The following is a 15106-nucleotide window of genomic DNA, read 5'->3' as shown; positions in this document are numbered from 1 at the left end:
CTCATCCTCCACTGCTAAATATATCAATGAGCAAATATGACCAGTTCCCCTTTGTTAGTTTTAGCTGGAAGAGCGATACTGGACCAAATTTGCTGCTGACAAACCACCGCTGATTTCTATGGGATTACATCCACTTGTGCCTGCAAGAAATTTAACCCTACCACCCCTAAGTGCACTGTCTGCCATTTGAAAATTCAAAGGCCTCAGTGATGTGCCCCTGTCCTGAGCTGCAGAAGGGCAATTTACTGGAAGCAAGGCATACAATCTGGTACTCCTTCATTCGGCTAAAGAGACATGGTGAGCTCACTTTTATAAAGAGGTGGGGAGGAACGTCACAAAAGTATTTAAAATACTCAGTGTTACATTTTCCTGTGCAATATTTTTAGGGTATCAAATCAGAAGCCACCACACTAAATAGTCCCAGAGTCCACTATGAAGCAAGATTTGAAAGAAGGCTCCAAATCTCCTACTATATTAAATCCCATTACAAACATCAAAAAGTAGATCATATGAAGGAAAAGGGCTTATTCACACATGGCTAAATTGGAAATAAGTTTGCTTGCTTAACTGTATACAGGGAATACAGAGTATTCCTGGTATGCTTTGTTTTTTTTTTATTATTATTATTATTATTATATTTTGGTAGAAAAAAAGAATAAGACCCATAATAATGCCCTGGAGAGCTTACATTCTAACTTGATCAAAACCTGGGCACAACTGAGGTGCATGAAGAGGGGTGAACATCAGTGCTAAGGAGGCCACCAACAAATGAAGGCTGACAGAAACAGAAGTGAGTCTCAAACAAGCTCAATGCTCAGGAGAGCACATAAAACTCTTATTCCGGAAGGGATGTGGAAAGCAGAAGTCAATGGGACTACCAGGGCAAGGAGAGGGAAGCATGGAAGAGAACAATCATAAAAAAAAAAAAAAAAAAGGAACAATAGGTAATCAGGAAGAAAAGAAACACAAAGATTATTTATTTTAATGAGAGCAAGCGAGGGACCCAGGAAGAAAACAGACAGAAGTTGTTAAACTGAAAAGGGAGGGTGGGGGGTGGAGAGAAGCACATCACAGTTGCCACACTGGGTTGAAGAGGGTTTGGCGGTTATTGAGTAGAGGGACCAAACTTTTGTGAACACCCACTGCAGCAAGCAGGCTTTGTTCTACAAGGACTCTGTTCCACTAGGACTCCACCTACACTACTAAAAAGACTGTCCTAGCAAACTCTCCATGTAAAACTTTCTTAAGGACTGGCTTCAGCCTCAGCTTTTCAGAAACTATTTTAAGCACATTGTACCCTGCCTATGCCATTGTCAGGACAGGCAGGCAGAGACTACTACACTTTGCATCCAAGGTATTGACAAACTGGTCCTATTTTTATGCTAGCAGGTTTATGAGCCTGGCTAGAATAGGGTCTGTGACTGGCTGACAGACATCAACCATGGGTTATTTTCCTAGTATAGACAGGGACACAGTGTTTGGGTGGGGGAAGGCAGAATGCTGTTGATGAGGCTGGAATCAAGTCACTCTAGGGCATATAACAAGGTGAACATGGTAGGTTTTTTTGTTTTTAAGCTACATACCACACCAGTGAGCAATCTGCTCTCCTGCCACTGCACTGAATTTCAAACCCAGCTGAAACCTTGCAAGCTAAATCAAGGAATATAGCGGAACATGGCATGCTATTAAGAACATGCAGGGAGCCAAGATGTATTTTAATTTTTTCTTCAGAGGAGTTGTTGCAACATTATAATGAAGGTTTAAGGCAAGTACCACACAAGAAGTGCGCAGTTATAACAAGGCACTCCCTCAGAGTATGTGGTGAGGCATGGGATCAAAGTCCAGCTGTATAACCACTGGACAAGAGCCATTATCAGATTTAATTTAGATTCTTGCATTTATACCGGCCCCTCCACAATTAAAAAAAAAAAAATCAACTGGTCAACTTCTGACCCCTATGTGGTTCTTCTACCAGATACCCACACAGTCAAATTCAGCCAGTCAAATTCCTCCTTTTATGGTTTTCATTATTTTAAGGTAACAGTATTTTGAATCAGCAGAGTGCTGCAATACAGGCCCCAGTATATATACACACACTTCAATAGGATCAGAAGTCTATATGCCCTTGGATGGAGATATTTAAGAACGGTTACTTCATTATTCCAGGTTTATCCATGACCAGAGGAAAGATATTCCACTTTTGTATGAAGAGCAATGCACCTAAAATTAATTTTTAAACCTGGTAAAAATGTGATGGTAAACTGTGTGCTCTTCAAACCTGTAGGCTCAGAAATGACTAGTAAAGAAGCCTTCCATCTGACTACTCAAGTGTTATCTATTGTCTTATCCTTTAGAGCATACTGCCTCCTAAATCATTGCTTATGTGTAACTGTCTCCCTTAAGCAGATTAAAAAAAAAAAAAAGTCAAATGACAAAGAATATCTGCTTGATGGGGGCAACAAGGCAGGGAATTCAATTCCATGCTTGTGAAAGACTTCACAGACTGGGACCATGTCCACATTACAGGCACTAAAGCAGCATAACTATGGCCACGTAGCTATGCTACTGCAGTCCTGTAGTGTAGAGATAGAAAAATCTCTTCCGTTGCTGTAGTCTGTCACTGTAAAAACTCCACCTCCCCAAGTGATAGCAGCATTCTGTCAACCTAGCTCCATCTACACCAGGGGTTAGGGCAGCACCGCTATGGAGTCGATTTTTCACACCCCTGAGCACAGTAGCTATGTCACCATAATTTTTTAAATGTAGACCAGACCTGGGTCTACATTACAGTTTTTTCCAAACTTACCATCATTGCAGCCACTGTTATCTAATCCAAACAAGAAGAGACTAAGGATGCTGGAAACTAATCTATGATAGAATGGCAACCAGCTTTGGAACTCCACTAGTGGTAGCAGCAGTAGGTATTTTGGAGAAAAGCGCTAACGGAGACAATGCACAGGCAGTAGTTTAATCAGTAAACTCCTTGTGTGACCATGAATTAAGTGTAGCGGGCTACAATCTGGAAATAAAGAATACCAAGCTCTTATAGAGTGCTTTTCATCAGGATTATTTCTACTTCCCCTTATACATCTGATCCCATGTCCACCCTTCCATACTACACTAGTAGCAGTTTCATTCACAGCCTCTTCAAGTTTTGCCCCCCTACACCTTTCCCCCGCCCCATAGCAGAACACCAGGCCCTCATTAGAAGTGTGTTCTCATTAACTGGCTTTCTTGTGTCCAGACTCACCCAAATCTCAGCTGAGCAGGAAGCACAACGAACAGTAACACTTAAGGGGGGGTGGCCATTTCCTCTTCAAGAAAGGAATCAAATCAGTCAATAAAAGAGCAGGATTTTACATAATAGACTAAAACCCCCAACAACAAGGTTTGTTTAAAGAATTGACTGGTTGTATAGCCAATAAGTCAATTCTATTTTAGGAGGCATGGTGTATTTGCAGGGTGGCCCTGACATACAATTTAATTAACCTGTAGAGTCTTGGAGAACATTTTTATAAACATCCTTGCACAAATTTACCAGTGACATTTAAAACTGAAGCAACATCAAATACAGCCAGCACTCAAACTCCTTCCCAAAAATTTCAAGATTAGTGCTCATTTTGACTAGTACTGGCTGGCTAGGAAGCCTGCACAAGCAGTTTTCCCCATACATGGTTTGAAACACAATATAGGGGTTTAAAAAAAAAACAAGTCTGATGCTGGCTTTGGACACTTTGAGTGGGTGTGCTGTCTACTTTATTTTAGGCACAGATACATCAGTGCAAAATGAATGTTCTAGACTGATGGTTTTATTTACTTCATTCTGATTAGGTCAGACATTGTCTGGAGAAATGCAAAACCTTAGTCATGGTCCATGTGCCTGGAATTGATGAAACCTCTTTCTACCCCGGTCAGGGATCTAGAAATAATTCACTTGCATCAATTAAGATACTAATGTGAGACTACATTATAGGCCACTTGCTGCACTCAGTACATCCTGACACACAAATTCTGCTCTCAGTTCCACTGGTGTAATTTATTTGATTTCGGTGGGGGCAGCAGGTGTGCAAGTCAACACAGAATTTGGCTCATGCATCACAAACATTTGTCTCCCAAGTTCAAAGTTTCACACTGGGAAGACACATGAACAGTTCTGTGCTTCTATCATTCTAGTCAAGATTTTAAGGGAGACTATTTTGCAAAGATAAAGTTTGAAGGTATTCTCAGTTTCTCCAGGAATCCATAAAACAAGCTGCATGAAGCTCACACATCAGTTGGGCCCTGCAGCAGCAGCAGCTTCCCCAGGCAAGAAGATAGGAGGTTATCACCAGCAATCTATTCCCCTTCCCTTCTAAAAGGCAGGACCCCAGCACCTGAAATCTGGACCAGTCATGCCTCAAGCTTTGATTCCTTCCATTAAGGAGGACTGACCTCACTTTCCAACTGGCCTCATATACAGTAACTCCTCACTTAAAGTCGTCCTGGTTAACGGTTACGTTGCTGAACAATTAGAGAACGTGCTCATTTAAAGTTGCGCAATGCTCCCTTCTAACGTCGTTTGGCAGCCGCTTGCTTTGTCCACTGCTTGCAGGAAGAGCAGCTCGTTGCAGCTAGCTGGTGGGGGCTTGTAACCAGGGTGGACCGGCAGCCCCCCACTCCCCTAAGTTCCCTGTGCTGCTGCAGCCGCCCAGCAGGCTATCAATCGGCAGTTCGGCTGTCCCTCCCCCCACTGCCATGTGCTGCTCCTGCCCTCTGCCTTGGAGCTGCTCCCAGAGACTCCTGCTTGCTGTGCAAGGGGGGTGGAGGAGGCTAATGTCAGGGTGTCCCCCTCCCCCCTGCTCCTGCACACCACTTACCCCTTCTCCATACAGAGGAGGGAGGGGACACGGACAGAGAGCAACAGAGAGAGCTTGGGGCAGCAGCTGCTGTCTCAACTTCCTGATCCACTTAAAAAGACAATGCACTTAAGAGTGGGTCAGCTTACTTAAAGGGGCAGTGTGCATCTTTCTCCCATACACAAGGTGTGTGTCTGTCTCTGTCTGCTATGCTGTCTCCCCTCCCTCTGGTTCGTGCTGCCTTGTGTGAGAGGCTACATTAACAATGTGTTAACTCTTAAGGGCTCAGCCAAGTGCTAGCTCATCATTTAGCAGTAAGGCATTCCTTGGAAAATATCCCTCCCTCTTCCACCTTCTAACGTCACCACCTCAACAAAGCTTCACAATCATTATAGCTGTGAACAGTATTAAATTGTTTGTTTAAAACGTATACTGTGTGTATATCTATATAATATATAGTTTTTTGTCTGGTGAAAAAAATTTCCCTGGAACCTAACCCCCCCTATTTACATTAATCCTTATGGGGGAAATTGGATTCACTTAACATCATTTCGCCTAAAGTCGCATTTTTCAGGAACATAACTACAACGTTAAGCGAGGAGTTACTGTACTGTAATTGTATGTTTACCAACAAGACCATTTCTACCGTTTCCTATTTCAACAGCCAGAACTTAACCACACATTTTAGGAAGTCATGCTTCCTCCTTCCCCCCCCTCTCCGCTCCTCCCCCCCCTCCAACCTTTGTTTATCTAGAAAATGAAACACCAAGAAAGCAGTCCTTAACCCAATCACGAAATAGCAATTCTGCCGAGAACATGACACAGGCTCTGTTGTGCTATTGCAGAGCGAGGCCAATAATTTAATTTCTCAAGCAATTAGTCTATCCCTATAAGTCTTCGAAAGGACTATTGTGTATCAACTGCCTAGTCCCCTACCCAGTAACTATAATTTCTAGCCACATTGAAGTGGTTTATCATTTTAAACAGGCACTGCCAATTTAAAAAAAACAAAAACGCACTCTGATCTGAAAGTCTTTCTATCTAGGTAGTTATATGGCCCCACCCTGTCACTGTAGTACCTAGGCACCTACTACTGTTGTAGGGAGCACCAAAGATTAGGGGGAAAAAACAACATTTTTCCTATTTCTTCAGGTTGTGAACTTAGCACTCGCTGAAATATAGAGTCTGTTTCACTTTCTGCTGTATAGGAAGCTAAAGCGCCAATTCTGCAAACATTTAAATGTAACTTTACTGAATGAGTTCAGTGGGACTACTCACATGATTAAAGTTACACACATGTGTTTGCAAGACTGAGTCTTTCATCAGTTTCCCTTGTTTTTGTGGCTCTTTCCTGCAGCAACAGGGAAGAGAATACATTAAAAAAAATTGGAGAGTATCACTGCAAAACCACAGATTTGAAGGGGGACCCAGGAGTAGCACCTGAAACTATTTATCCCATTTTCTGACACTGACCAGATTTCAAGTTATGTCCCTTCAGTAACATTTAAGGCAAAGTTATACAAAAATGAAGATTTTATTCTACATTTGTCAGTTATGCATCCTAGAACTAAAGAGTACAAAGGCTTCAGACACTATAATTTACAGCCCAAAACAATGTATCCCTTTTATAAACCACTGCTGATTGGAATTGTTCCATTTTTGTTTCAAATGAAAGACAGTTTCAAGAGAAAGATCTGCTTACTGAGCCTAGGAGCTACCTTTCAAATAAAGCTAAGAGCACAAACCTCTCTCATAAAAATTGCTTAACAATCCCTTGCAAATTAGTTCTATCCTGCCACAAAAATCTCTTTACCAACTACTGTTCTACTTAGGGTCTATCAAAGTTCAGTTCCCTATCTTCAGCAAACACAGAAAGTTGCATATCTACAGAGCATTAAATTCCAAACATGTAGCAAAGAGCTCAGAAGGGCCATTCGAACTCCAAGTTGTGGGATACAGCCTGTAACAAAGGGATTTTTCCTTAATTAGCTGGTAATTGACTTTTTGGGGTAGTGTATTATACTATAAGCAGCTCTCTTTTGGGGGGGGGGAGTTTTAACTTTGTGAAAGCACACAGAGTACTGGATGGGGATTATAAACTAATAAATTATACACACTCTTCAGAAGCAAGCCTGGAGTCCTTCAGACCCAAGAAATAAATACCCTGTAACATGAGACAATCTATAGATTGCTGAGAAAAATAGGAGCTTTTCCTCTGTGATGTGATTAATGATAATACGCCTCTGAACGTACAGTAATAACCCACCCACAGAGCAAAAAATGAACCACAGAACAGGTCAATTTGCTAGCCATTTCACCAATGGTACTATGAAAGGAAGCATCTGATTGGTTGAAGGCTCTGACTACCTATGCAGGTCGGAGTTCTATAACTTATAGAAGAGCAGGTAAATGTAGGTGCCTGGAGCAGCTGCACCAGGCACCTACATTTACCAGATGTAGGAAGATACTTGGTTTTGATCTTGTGCCTACACCCCTCAGTCATACGAGATAGAGCCACACATCTTATCATATGTTACTATTTACATAGTCACCTGCCCTACATGCACATACTGTGTGCGACTCATGGGAGTGCACACATTCTCTGCCCACGTGGTGAAGATAATCCTATCATGATTCTGAACAGGAGGTGAGCTACCCCAGCCTCTCACTATCGATCCAGGAGGTACATATATCTAACCAGACTTGCCCCATAAGCCAGGGTTAAGTTCAAATTTAGCCTCATACAAGATCTGCTGCCTATTTATAGGCCAGTTAGCAAACTGGAGTCCTAGCTCCTACAATAAATGTACAGTTCTGTTTTTGCTACAAGTTCTCTTTATTACCATAAGCATAGGATACAGGGCTATGTCAAAAGGGAGCCTTAAGGATGCTGCATGTCAAATAAGTCACAGTTTTAATGCCCAACTAAATACTCAAATTTCGTCTTCTTAGAGGGGGAAATCTGGTCTACTGGAACCAGGAATTCCTGTGTGCCAATTCCAGCTCTGATATTTACCTTGGACAAGTTAGTTAACCTCTCTGTCTTGGTTGCCCTGTTCATTTATATGAATATAATCACAAGGGTGTCTTGACCATTAGTGTGCACAAAGCACTTGGAAGACAGAGAGCTTCAGTGCTATGTATTAATACCAGAATAGTTTACATATTTCGCAAGCTCTCAGACTCATAATACAAAAACTAAATCCATCCCCCAAACCACAAGAGCCGTGGCTGTATACAGCATAGTTAGTTATGGGGGAACGGAGGGAGACACCCTGGGTTGTTTTTAACTGCTCCCTACTATCACTTCCCCCGCCGAAGCACTTCAAAAAGCCATCAAGATATGGATTATAATCCCTGCCTCATTGGACTGGAAGGACACTTTCCTCCACAAGGAACTATAATCTGATGCTAAGCATACATGCTTAAACCTATCTTTCCTCACCCCAAACATGCACACAACAGAGCAAAGTATCCCATGCTCAGCCAATGCAGATACTGTACTATCCCAATTCCAAGAGAATCTTCATAACGATCCTTTTTCTTCACTTAGTCACTAGGAAACAAGTCTCCAGTCTTCAACTGCACATATGTAAGCCACATTCCCTGAGCATTAAAGATCTTGGAGGGAACCTCCCCTCTGCTATAGCCCAAATATGCTGTAAAACCACTGTAGTGGCCGGGGAGAACTCCCTGAGGGCAGGCATCAGGTATGAAGGCCCCTTCACAAGCTCCAGTGCAACAGTTAGGTCTACAGCAGGTAGGGCTACAGGACTTCTGGTCGTCAGTGTCACTGTCCATGGGTAGCCTAGGATGGACTGCTTTACTTTAGAATAACTCCAGGGCTGTTTACATTACACCTGGAACTATTTTGTCCCCAGGAGCAGCCCAGAATACAGAGGTTGCCAAAATGGCACAAAGCTACCTTTGTGTTCCAATGCCTCTTTCCCTGAGCCGCAAGTTGTATGCTGCACCTCTAAGAAACACAGCACAGAATATCACTGCTCATTTGCCAAGACTGAAAAACTCCTGTCTTGGAATTCTAAAATATTCAAAAAGTTTGAGTTTGTAATTGTGCCTGCTCCCTTCTATGCATCCACAATCAATATAAGCTTTGCCCATATGCATAAAACATATGATGAATTCAGATGACTGTCTCTTGTGGAAAGTCTTTATTTCCAGAGAGTTCCTTAAAAACAAAAGATAAAGAAATTCTCATTTTTCTCTAAGCTTTCTTACTGCAATTTTTTTCTTCCACCCTTCTCCCAGCCCTGATCATTATGTACATGTACTCTTCTGTCACAGTGTACTGTGATTTGCCACACTGAAGACAATAGAAGCTGTATGAATGTTAGGAATACTGGATCAGGCCTCATTAGAACATGCCAGAGCCGCAGGTAGGAGACCCAGGTAAGGGATGGGAGAAGAAAACACATCTGAGGTGATCTAGATAGCAGCAGTGAGACTGAATAAATGAAGCCCTAAATTGGGCATAGAAAATGGAGTAACTGCAGGGGCAAAGGAAGGGCAGGGAGAGACTTGAACACAGGAAGAACTCTATGTTGACGGTACAACAGCATCAGCCTCATCCATTAGCACCACAAAACAGCCCTGTGACTGTCTCAAGTGCAAGAGGACTATATGCATTGTGTGTCTGCAGGTACTGAATCTATATGTCCTAAGGGTGACGTGCAGGCCTTTATTTTTAAGTTTCAACAGTTATATTCTAGGGTGACTAAATTAAGTTGCTGGATCACCACAGGTGGTAGTTATTTATAAACTCTGATTTGGTTAGATAAGCTGTTTCAGGGATGAACTAAATTCTAAAAACCTCAAAATTTAAGTTTGTAACATTTCTAAACAAGAAGCTCTGTAATCATAAAACCTAACAGTTCTTCAGAGCAGGGATCATCTGTTTGCTATGTTCTGTAAAGTGCCTTGCAAATCTGAGGTGCTCTATAAATAATTTTTAAATATCTTCCTCATGCAGATCAACATGCATCTGTTCACTGATTATCCCCAAGTTAAAAAACAAAAGCCTTAAAGGGGGGGGAGGGAGGGAGGATTGATGCATGGTTATGGGCAGAGAGGGCAAAACTGCATGCCATGTCACTTCTTGGCTTGGCTCGGCTCAAGACAAATTCAATTTGTCTAAATGCAGTCTGCTAGAGTTTCAGATCTTTTACAAACTAAAGGTGGTAGGTAGGTAGATGGAAGAATTCTACTCCAACACAATAAGTCATGAAGACACACTGGGCCACAGCCATCCTTGGTGCCACTTTACTGAAGTCAGAGTGACATCCACAATGAACTTGACCCAATAGCTACCTAACAAATTTTGTGTGAACTATCAGCTAGGTAACTCCAGGGAAGCTAGAATGCAGTGATCCAACTATTCTCCCTCAGTCAGTTTCTACAACTCCTCAACAAGAGTTAACCCCAAGAAGAAAAAGCACACAATCTGACAGACATAGTAAGAAATATGCAGTGTTGTTGTAGCCACCTTGGTCCCAGGATATTAGAGAGACAAGGTAGGTGAGGTACTGTAATATCTTTTATTGGACCAATTTCTGTTGGTGAAAGAAAGCTCAAAAGCTTGTCTCTCTCACCAACAGAAATTGGTCCAATAAAAGATAAGAAATAACAGACTGCCACCTGCCTTTAGGAGGGCTATTTTGGAGGACTGCACGCCTAAAAAAATTCTCCTCATGTTGCACACATTCAAACTCAGCTATTTTTAGTCTGCTTTTAAATACTGCAAATGAAACACTCACTACTGCATTGCATAGCACAGAGTAGCTGGAAGTCTGATTGTACATACATACAGTTCTTCTTGGCAGTAACAAACCAAAGTGACCAGTGGTCAAAGGGTAAACATAAAAGGAACTCTCCTTTTCTTTTGACCTTTTCTTGTCCTTATCACACTATTTTAACAAAGCAGAAATTGCTTGCCACTTGCCCCCCGTGTTATAGCCCTGAAGGTCAGCCATTTTTCTCCTGCATATCTGAGGACAATGTACTATGAATTACTACAATCAGGTTTTATCTGAGCTTTCAAGGTTACAAAAGTCACTGCTGGTAAACACGTAGTGTAAAAGAAACACACAGCATCTGTGACATATTAAAAGAAATTTGAGTTGTTTGCTCTGATAGTAGTTCAAATCACACAATGGTAACCACATCAGTTTCAGTTAAACTGTTCCTTCCATCAATCTTCTCAGAAACAGCAGCAGTCAAAGAACCTGCTATATCAAAGAAACACCACTGTATTTTGTTTATACTGAGACAAATACGACTTTCTCATCAACTTTTCCAACTCAGGATATTTCTAGTCTACCTGACAATTCTTTTACCCTGAAGTCAATGGTACTCAAGCACCATGCTATGCCAAAGTAATAATTTTGAGTTCTCAGATTCAATACTTAAAACCTAATCCAATGCTCGTTGTTGGGCACTGTAAAATACTGAACAAGAACTGCATCCCAGCAAAGTTAACAGAACCCAAGAGTACAAAACACTTTCCATAAGGCTGCTATTGAACGGCACGAGACTTAAGGTATAACACATTTTAAGGACCCTCAGAGACTATCAAGTAAAAATCATTTAAAAACTTCAAGTTCTTATTTGACTATTAGCAGTTTTAATTATTAAACAAAAGAATATTTAGAATCTTTCCAAGTTTCTCTCAGCTTGGACACTTTACTAGTCAGTTTCTCCTTGTTTATAGCTACTTTCACTTTCTGGTTCAACACAGCTCAGGGAATGTTGAGAGAATAGTTCCTCTACCATCCCCTTGCTGTACTTGACTGAAACAGGATGTATATTAATATCTTGTTGAGATACCAAAAGAAATATACTTGTTACTACAGGCTGGTCTACACTGAAAGGTGGAGTCGAATCAGTTATGTCACTCAAGGATGTGAAAAATCCTCAACCCTGAGAGTGGCATAGTTAAGGCTTTGTCTTCACTACCCGCCGATCCGGCGGGTAGCAATCGGTTTATCGGGGATCGGCTTACCGCGTCTAGTGAAGACGCGGTAAAATCGATCCCTGATCGCTCTGCCGTCGACTCCGGAAATCCACCTCGGCAGGAGGCGGCAGCGGAGTCGGCGGCAGCGCGGCAGCGGTCGACTTTCCCGCGTCCTCACCGCTAGGTAAGCCGACCTAAAATACGCAACTTCAGCTACGGTATTCACGTAGCTGAAGTTGCGTATCTTAGGTCGGACCCCCGCTGTAGTGTAGACCTAGCCTAAGACAACTAAACACTGGTGTAGACAGTGCTAGCCACAGCAGCTGAGGGAAGTGGATTAACAATAGTGATAGGAGAACCCCTCCCACCACTGTAGTGAGTATCTACACTGAAACACAACAGCAGCTGTCACCATAACATTTTAAGTGTATACACAGCCTCAGCAGCATGGATTTCAACAGTTTAGAATAGACTGTCAATAACTATTGTGAATATAGCCAGCACTTCAATCCATTTATCAGAATGTTTATAGTTCAAGTAAACACTGAGCAAACAAAATTAGTCTACATCCAAATCTGTGCCCTGACCACCATCTGTGTGTGTAAGCTCAAATGCTTGTCTCTTTCACCAACAGAAGTTGGTCCAATAAAAGATATTACCTCACCCACCCTGTCTCTCTAATATTCTGGACTAACATGGATACAACAACAGTGCAAACAGTCTATATCCAAAACACTTTTGAAAAGGTTATCAGAAGAAAATCAGTGTAGGTCTATTAGTTCCTGTCTATTTTTGTTACACAAGATAACAGATCCCTATATGAAATATAAGTTTATTTTTCTTGAAAGTTTTATAGATACTGAATGGCCTAAGTTTTCATTCACATTTTGGTCTCAAGACACATTAAATCAACTAACAGACACCAATACAAAGTAATTAATTTGTTACATCTCTTTGCAACTTGTTACACTAAATCATTCAGATGAAGGATCAGTTCCTCCATCAAGTTATATCATGACCCTCAAATAGGCTGGTTTCTAAGGCTCCCTACTACACTTAGGCAGCAGGAGATGGAAGTTTCTATAGTGGTGACAATGGTAATGTGCCAGAACATACACTATGTGAAGTGATAGCAGATTCTCCTCTTTCCCCATAAACAAGATGTTAGGAATTCAGGCTGAATATATAAGCTTCTTTTAATTGGACAACCATCCCCCACCCCCACAGGGAAAAAAGCCATTTTTCACTGGGATCTTTACAATAAGATGATCACCCAACCCTGCTGAACACATGCAACTGAAGTCAGCACCTCACAGATAGGGCCCCAAACACAAAGATTAACCTCATAAATCAGTTATTAAAACAATTTGATGGTGTGTGTGTGTGTATACATATAAATAAGAATGTGTATATATAAATAAAGCGTGTGTGTGTATAAATAAAGAATGCATCATACAAAAAGCCAAATATTGAGCAAATTTTGAATTGCAAATATTACCTGTTAAGCAACATCATGCATTAAGGTCCAATATCCAAGTGTGCTCCTTTTTACCACTAGCAATCAGTCAAAAAATGATAGTTTTAAACACTGTTTATGGTTATAATTCTCAGCCTCTACCTAATAAAAAGGCAAGCGATATATACTGCTAATGCAGCATGTTAACCCAGTTCTTTAATCATCGCCCTTCTAAAATGAAGAGCTCTGAACTAACATTGACTGGTGTTTGTTTTATTTTTCCAAGTGTTTCCATAAGGCCATATCAGAATATATTTGCTTCTACTTGGAAAAAGTTTAACCCTTAGATCTCCTATTTCCATTACAAATCTGTAACTGACATAACACCACTGGAGACTACCAGCCCCAGGGCCACTAGTACCACGTTGGATAACCCCAGAAGCAAGTCAAAATTGGCCAAATGGCTACCACACAAAGGCTTCAAAACACCACTCATGGCACTAGTCATACTTTATTAGGGCCCCAGTAAGGTAAAGTTTATTTCTACACTAAAACGCAGTAAATACAACCATCAAGTCTAAGAACAAGATCTTATGTGTCCTCAAAAAGCATTGAAGTCAATAGGATTTGAGGGTGCTCAGACCTGTAGGATCAGACCCCCAGGACATTCAAAGGCCACACCCACACCAACTGAATTGTACAGGGGGCACGGGGAAAGGAGGACTGGAAAAGGAGCAGAGCCATTGCAAAGGGGGGGGGAATCTTATATGTCTGCAGGAGGATATTCTGTGAATCTGGAGGAATTCAGATTTCCCACCGTGACTGTTCGCAGAGCTAGGACGTGTTCCCACTTACATTCGGTATAATTTTAAGACCCACGACTATGGATGTACATTACTGGCTTTGGGTCCCTCCCCCCTTTTCTGGGTTCTGCTGTTTGCAGCCTCATGATGGTGCCCCCGTTTCGGTCTTGACGGCGCTTTGCTGCTTTTACCCGCCCGGTGCCTAACTCGTTACCCTCACGGCCACGGCTCCGCACGCCGGATTTCCCCGTAGAGGCTCCCGCCTGCCTGGCACCGCCCGGAGGTGCACTTGGCGCAGAGACCGACAGAACGAGCCGCCCCGCAGCCACGTACCCGCCGCCGCGGGCCCAGGACGCTGCGAAGCCGCAGCACGGAATGAAAAAACTGATGGGAGAAGGAGGCCCGCGGCGGGAGGACGGGGAGCGGCCCCGCGCTGAGCGGGCACGGCCCGGGAACCCCCCCGCCAGGGAAGGGCCCACGCAGCCTGCTCCCCGCCCCCCGCGGCTGCGGGGCAGAAGAGGCGGAAACCCCACGCCGAAGCTGACCGGGGAGAAGGGATGGGGCACAACTCCCGCCCGCGGGACGCCCCCAAGGGAAAGGGCGACGTTCGCTTACTTGCCCCCCGCACAACGCCACGTCCGATTCCGCCGCGCCCGCCCGCCCAGCCGCACCACGAGGCGCGGGGCTTGTTTACCAACTCGGCGGCTCCTGGCCTGGCTCAGCCCCCCTGGACCCCGCCCCCACCCCGCGCGCCCATTGGCTCCGCTGCGGCCGCCTCCTCCCCCCTGGCGCATCGGCCTGGGAGGAGCGCGAGGCGGCCGCAGGCACGGCGAGCGGAGCGTGCTGGGCCCGTGCGCTCCGCGTTTCCTCCAATGGGGGGAAGGGTCGGGGGCAGCCCCAGCCAATGGAGAGGCGGTGCTGGCTGAACCCCCGCCCTGCTGCGGGCCTCCCTGGCAGCGGGCAGGAGGCTGCAGAGCTGCCGCCTGAGGGGCGGTGGCTGCATGGAGCCTGCAGCCCTCCCCTACCCCCCAGTTCCTCAACC

At 43.5% G+C, this 15106-nt stretch overlaps 1 protein-coding gene across 2 annotated transcripts in view; it reads right to left on the bottom strand.

Moving 5' to 3' along the window:
* Window positions 1–14858, bottom strand: part of COQ8A (coenzyme Q8A) — a 74371-nt gene extending 59513 nt beyond the window's left edge. The window contains exon 1 of one of the 2 annotated variants that reach the window (XM_065400684.1): window positions 14680–14858. In XM_065400684.1, coding sequence (XP_065256756.1) covers window positions 14680–14858 — 179 coding nt within the window. Of the gene's footprint in view, window positions 1–10790; window positions 10795–14679 lie in introns of those variants that run through there. The other variant, XM_065400685.1, reaches the window with a different exon arrangement.
* Between the last annotated feature and the right edge of the window lie 248 nt (window positions 14859–15106).

This window comes from Emys orbicularis, chromosome 3 (assembly GCF_028017835.1).
Source record: "Emys orbicularis isolate rEmyOrb1 chromosome 3, rEmyOrb1.hap1, whole genome shotgun sequence".
Classification (NCBI taxonomy): domain Eukaryota; kingdom Metazoa; phylum Chordata; order Testudines; family Emydidae; genus Emys; species Emys orbicularis.
This window is presented reverse-complemented; position numbering and strand designations above follow the sequence as displayed.